Here is a 6726-nt window from a genome sequence, read left to right as displayed (position 1 = left end):
TTGTTGATTCTTTGAAGTATTTCCTGTGCGTTTGGTTTTTGTTCGTGAACTCTCTGCCTGCCCCTGTGTCTTCAAGCTTTCTACCTACTTTCTCTTCCAGTAGATTTAGTGTTTTTGTTTTATTAATTTTTTTATTCTTTCTGTTTTAATATTTAGATCTTTGATCCATTTTGACTTTAGTTTATCGTATGGTTGTAGACACGAGCCTATTTTTAGTCTTTGTCAGCCACCTTATCTTTGACAGAGGGGCCAAACATGTTTACTAAAGAAAGGTAGTTTCTTTAATAAATGGTGCTAGAAAGACTGGCTTCCACATGCTGAAGACTATAACTAGGCCCATGTCTCTCCATATACTAAACTAAAATCAAAATGGATCAAAGATCTAAATATTAAAACAGAAACATTAAATGTGCTGGAAGAGAGAACAGACAGAACTGTTGAAGACATAGATGCAGGCAAAGACTTAATGAACAAAATCCCGATCGCATGGGAAATATTACAGAGAGTCAACAACTTCGACTCATCTTTCAAAAAGCTTTTGCACAGCAAAAGAAATCACCAACAGAGCAAAAGGACAACCCACCATGGGAAAAAATTTTAGCCAGTTGTTCCTCAGACAAAAGGCTAATACCTAGAACATATGAAAAACTGAATAATCATGGTCTCCCAAATTCAAAGACCCAATCCAAAAATGGGCATCTGAGATGAATACACAGTTTTCAGATGAAGAAATACGAATGGCAGGTAAAAATATGAAAAAATGCTTAACATCACTGGTCATTTGAGAGAAGCTTGACCTAATCATTCCACAACCAAAGCATCATACTTTATCCCATAAATACGTGTGATGCAAAGGAAATGCCATCTAGGGTTTTCACGCTCTACTTTAAGACACTCTAGAAAAAAAATTACAGCTCCCTTCCTTCCTTTTGAGACAGGGTCTTGCTATGTAGTTCAGGCTGGTCTTGAGCTCACTTTGTAGCCCAGGCTGGTCTCGAACTCATAAGATATGACCTGAAAGAATAAATAAAATCTGAAAGGTACAATAGATACTGTGAAAGGGAAAGAAACTGCTCAAAGGGAAAGAACAACTAGGATGAGAGAAAGGAGAAAAGAAAGAAAGAAGGAATGGAAAAAAATATGTATGTATACACACAGGAACTCATAACTATCCTCCTGCCTACACATTATTACTCTTTGATTTGTGTCATTTTCCGTTTGGTAAGTATGAGGGCTATGTCTAATATAAGTTACTCATAGGAAATGTCATGGAAGGCAGAACTGATGTGAATTCATTCATTCTGTGTATTTTGTTCTCTACAGGTGGTCCATGAGTTGGAACTTTATAACACAGGATATTATTTAGGCATGTTCATGAATTCTTTTACTGTCTTCCAGGTATGTTTAGTTTGTTGTATAATTTGAAAGGATATTAATACCTTGTACTACTGGAAACATGGTTGGAATTAATGGTCATCATGAATTGTTAATCTTTTGCTAATGTGTCACTGAACTGCACTGTTACATAGGTATAATTTTAATGGAAAGATAATACCTCGGTTTTAAAAACAAATAGAAGCCAGGTGTGGTGGTGCACGCCTGTAATCCCAGTACTAGGGAGGCTGAGGCAGGAGGACCATTGCAAGTTTGAGGCCAGCCTGGGTTACAAAGTGAACTCAAGGCCAGCCTGAACTGTATAGCGAGACCCTGTCTCAAAAAGACAAACACAACAAAACAAAACAAAACAAAAAAACAAAAAATAACAAAATAGAAACATCCACCAGAATAGAGAGATGAATGGGATTATCATTGCACAGAGAATTTATTTTCCTTCCTCTTTGACTTTGAAGTAGCTGTTTATACACGGATGTGTGTCTGGCGCTGTGGGGGAGGGGAGAGAAGACGAGAACGTAGGTACCTAAGCTCTTAAAAATCAGCAAGGGTGAGTCAGGGTATGGGACACTTGTGTGATTACAGGACATCGAAACTTTTATTTAAAAGAAACTTGAAATTAATTTTTTTAGGAATGTGGCCTCTGGGTGTTGACGGATGCCAACCTCGTGATGGATGATATTGACGGTGTGTGTAAGTAGGACTTGGCAATGTGCTTATGAGTTACTTGTCTTTTTCTCTGTGTACTTAGCAGCATTCATGTGGGTCCGAGTCCCTCCTGGTTGGGTTCTGTAATACTGGGATGGAATCTGCAGCGCTCCTTTGGGCTCCTGTGTGATCTTTGAAACGAATGCTTCCCGTTTGCTTTTTTGTCATTTTTTTGAAGTTATATTGGAAGTTCCCGAGATTCCAATTTATCCTGCAACCTGTGCTTCTATTTTAGAATGAGTTAAGAGGAGCAACATTTTTTTCTTTTTTTTTGAGAGAGAGTCTCACCATATAGTTTGGGCTGGCCTTGAGCTCACTTTGTAGCCCACGCTGCCTTAGAACTCACAGCGATCCTCCTGCCTCAGCCTCCTGAGTGCTGGGATTACAGGCATATGCTATCACACCTGGCAGCAACATATTTTTGAAACATTTTCTTTTCCAGTTTTTTGATAATTCACCTAGAAAATAGCTCAGATGCCACAGTAGGATGCTTCTCTCTCTCTCTCTTTCTCTCTCTCTCTCTCTCTCTCTGTCTTTCTCTCCCTCCCTTTCTCTCTGTCCTTCCTAGGAGGGTCATATCTGTATCCCAGTTCCATGAATTACTCCATCCTGTTGGCCACTCAGGAATAAGAAGTATGCTTTTAGGGGAGAAGTCATCATTTTCTACCACTGTGCTCTACCCCCAGTCCTTTTAAAAATGTTTATTTGGAGACAGGGTTTGGATAAGTTGCCCAGGCTGGGTGTGGCTTTGTGATTTTTTTCTCTCAGCCTCAGAAAATGTTTTGACTGAAGAAAATACATAGGTAAGAATGGTTAACATAGAAGTTTCTCTTTTTTCAGGCAAAGTCATACTAGTATATTATCTGGAGAGCGTCTTTGAGATTGGTCACCATTTCTCTCCCCGTCCTCGCTTCTGCCAGGGGCTCTCGGTTACTCTGCACTCGACCCCTACTGTCTGGCTCTGGGCTGTCCTCGCCACCACAGACACCTTGAGCCCTGCCCTGAAGTTCAAAAGAGAGTGTCACAGTCTTCCTGATTTACGGGGTTGTCGGGATCTCTGTGTATTTAAAACACGTGCTACATTGGACTGTCCTCGTGGAACGCTCAGTCCTGTGCAATCTTCCAGGCATCTGTCTTTACCCATTTTTCAGTCGCAGCTTCTGCTCCTCTTGTTCCTCTCTCCAAGCCAGGTCCTGCTGATCCGCACTGTGATCCTCATTTTATTGCCAGTAGTATAGTTGGGGCTCTGTATCTGTGAGTTCCATATTGGTTGTTTTTTTTTTTTTTTTTTTGTACTGGGAGTCGAACTCAGGACCTTGTGCTTGCCAGGCAGGCACTTGTGCTACTGAGCTATATTCCCGGCTCCACATTGGTGGATTTAGCAAACAGTGGATTGAAAATATTTTCAAAGACACAGTGTTTGAGCTGGGTGTGGTGGCCCACACCCGAATCCCAGCACTCTAGGAGGTTGAGGCAGGAGGACTGAAAGTTCTAACTCAGCTTGGGCCACTTACTGGTTTAATGAGACCCTTTCTCAAAATAAAAGAAAAAGGCTCAGGCTGCAGCTCAGTGCAGAGACCTTGGGTTCAAAACTCAGTGTCAAAAAAAAAAAAAAAAAGATTTCTGTCCTGAACCAGTTGAGATTCTTTCCTGTTTCTTGTTATTATTCCCTGAAAAACACAGTATGACAGTTATTTATACCGTAGTAAGTATTCTAGGGAGCCTAGAGATGATTTGAGGCATAGGAGCAAGTGTGTAGATTACGTGCACGTAGCACGCCATTTTTCTAAGAGGTTGCAGCATCGGGAGATTTTGGTGTCCACGAGGTCCTGGAGCCAGTCTTCCACGGATGCCAAGAGATGGCTGCACTTACTCTCTTTTACCTTTCCCGAGAAACTTGACTTTTCACAGTCTCGGAAGAAACCTGACATTCCCACTAGCATATTATGTCTCTGGAAACTTTCCGTGTGATAGACCCTCATTTTTCTGCCTTTCTTCTGGCTCAGGGTAAGTAGAACTCGGGATTTGCTGGGCTATTTTCAGACTTTGTATTCAACAGCCCTGCTTTAAGAGCATTCTTACTACTTGAAGCTCAGAAGTTTCAACCGTAGCTTCTTCAATCAGCATGCATGTCACTACTTTTTTTTTTTTTTTTTGAGACAGGGTCTCCCTATGCAGTTCAGGCTGGCCTTGAGCTCACGTTGTAGCCCAGGCTGGTCTCAAACTTGCAGCGATCCTCCTGCCTCAGCCTCCTGAGTGCTGGGATTACAGGCATGCGCCACCATGCCTGGGGCTATTGCTTCTTTTTTTTTAACCTGTATACTGCTTCTCCTGAGTCTTCCACCTGGGAGGTTCGGGTGTCCATGTGTTTGACGCCATCTGGTGGGCACGTGGTGTGGGGCCCAGGCCAGTGTCATCACTGAGCACTTCCGTACCCCGGACACTTCCTGACTGCCACCTTCCTGCTCCCTTAGTGCTGTACATCTATTAACTGTCTTCTTTGGTCGCCAGTCTTTTGGTTTTCAGGTCTGGTTATTGACTTCTTCTGCCTTCACTTTTGTCCAGTCCCTAAAGCAGGACCATCTTGGTCGCGCTCCCTCTCAGGGTCTTGTCTGTCCAGCACGTCCTCCCCACCACGCTCGCCCTGGAGCAACTTGACCACTCGTCTTATGCTTTTGTTTCTCTACCCTGATACCTCACAGATACCTCAGGTCCAGGGTGTAGTAAATAAGCTCATAACTTCTCTCCTTTCCGTGAGATGATGTAACTGATACAATTCCTTGACTTGATATGGTTTCATATCTCTTGTAAAGAAGTAGTCATCTCCTCAGACGTCCATCTTTATTTTCTTCCAGAACTCATTCCATTTTTTTGTGTGTGTGATTTTGAGACAGGGTCTCATTCTGCATTTGAGGCCGGCTTTGAGCTCGCTTTGTAAACCAAGCTGGCCTCAAACTCACAACAATTCTCCTGCCTCAGCCTTCTGTGTGCTGGGATTACGGGTGTGTGCCACCATGCCCAGCCTTTTTTTTTTTTGAGACACGTTCTTGCCATGTAGTTCAGGCTGGTGTTCAGTTCACTATGTAGCCAAGGCTGGCCTCAAACTCACAGCAATCCTCCTGCCTCAGCCTCCCGAGTGCTGGGATTACAGGGGTGCGCCACCATGCCTGACTAAAGGGTTTTTTTTTAATGTGATAGAAAGGGTACACTAGGAAGAGTTTCCATTTTGCCTGATGTGGTTTGCATTCCATTTTCCTTAAGTCTCCAAGTGAAAAGCATCCCACGCAGAGAGGGAAAAAGTGAGCTAAGTGCCATCATATCCAGAAGATGACAGTGAGTATCAGGTAAAAGTGGTGTAAGTGAAGACAGAGAGAATGGTGGAGTGCAGATTTTAAAATACCAAGTTAGGTCATGCTGAAGGATTTGGACTTAATCTTTTAAACAATGATGATCCAGCGAGGGTTTTAAAATACATTAACAACATGACCTAAGCCGTGCTTTATAAAGACAGCTTTGGCATCAGGGCGGCTTACAGCTGGGGAAAAACAACGAGTTGTAAGCTTCTGAGACAGTCAAGGAGCGCTCATGACAGCAGAAACGCAGCCAAGGTCAGGAGGGGACAGGCTCAGGAGTAGCAGTGCCCTGACCCAGCGTGGGCGTCCCGCTGCACAAGGGATGCAGCTCCTCCCCAGCACTGCTCTTAGCATGGTCCTCAGTGTGTGTCTTGGCTGGCTTTCTGGGCCAGCTGGGAGTCCCCAGGCCTCACCCATGCAAAGCATGCAAGAAATGTCATCACTCCCTATTGAATACTGAGTGAGTGCCCTACACCTAAGGAATGGGATAAAAGAAATTGCAGGCTTACAAGTGCCAAACATGTCCAAAGCACTTTAAGTTGCTGAAATAATACCTGTATGTGAAACTGCATTTGTAGCCATTCCATGCAGGGTGATTCTATGATTTTTTTTTCCAGTGTCTTTGAGACAGGGTCTCACTGTGCTGTTCAGGCTGGCCTTGAGCTCACTTTGTAGTCCAGGCTGGTCTAGAACTTGCAACGATCCTCTTGCCTCAGCCTCCTGAGTGCTGGGATTATAGGTGTGCTCCACAATGTCTGGCGATTCTATGATTTTGTATTGACCCTTATAACAATTTGATGAGACATGTAATATCATTCAGTCAATATTACAGAGGAAAACTTGTGGTTGAGATAGTTTAATTAATTTGCCCAGGGTCAGAAGGCCAAAATTTAAAGCCAGGAATGTGTGAAAGTAAATTTCTTTTCTAGGCACTATGTTACTTCATTAAGGAATTAAGTATAAGGAGTTAAGAATGAGTTCTGAGCTGGGTGAGGTGGTATGTGCCTGTAATCTCAACATTTAGGAGGCTGAGGCAGGAGGCTCACTGTGAGTTTGAGGCCAGCCTGTGCTACATGGTGAACTCAAGGCCAGCCTGAACTACATAGCGAGACCCTGTCCCCTGCCCGCCTCCCAAAAAAAAGAGGAATGGGTTCTGGAAGGAATTAAAGGTGGACATCTGAGATGACTATTTCATTACAAGAGATATGAAATCGTATCAAGTCAAGGAATTGTATCGGTTACATCATATCATGTAAAGGAGGTGCTCCTCTTT

The 6726-nt window shown here is 43.2% G+C and overlaps 1 protein-coding gene across 1 annotated transcript in view; it reads left to right on the top strand.

The window, feature by feature from the left end:
• Cd109 (CD109 molecule) overlaps positions 1-6726 on the top strand; it is a gene marked incomplete at its 5' end in the record, with an annotated part of 96948 nt that overhangs the window by 38606 nt on the left and 51616 nt on the right. Inside the window, 2 exon segments of the mRNA XM_013504426.1 lie at positions 1324-1398; positions 2025-2085. Of these exon segments, the coding sequence (XP_013359880.1) occupies positions 1324-1398; positions 2025-2085 (136 nt within the window).

The sequence above is a fragment of the Chinchilla lanigera genome, unplaced genomic scaffold (genome assembly GCF_000276665.1).
Source record: "Chinchilla lanigera isolate Chin_1 unplaced genomic scaffold, ChiLan1.0 scaffold00087, whole genome shotgun sequence".
Lineage (NCBI taxonomy): Eukaryota > Metazoa > Chordata > Mammalia > Rodentia > Chinchillidae > Chinchilla > Chinchilla lanigera.
Note: the sequence above shows the minus strand (reverse complement) of the source record. Positions and strands in the feature narration are given on the sequence as shown.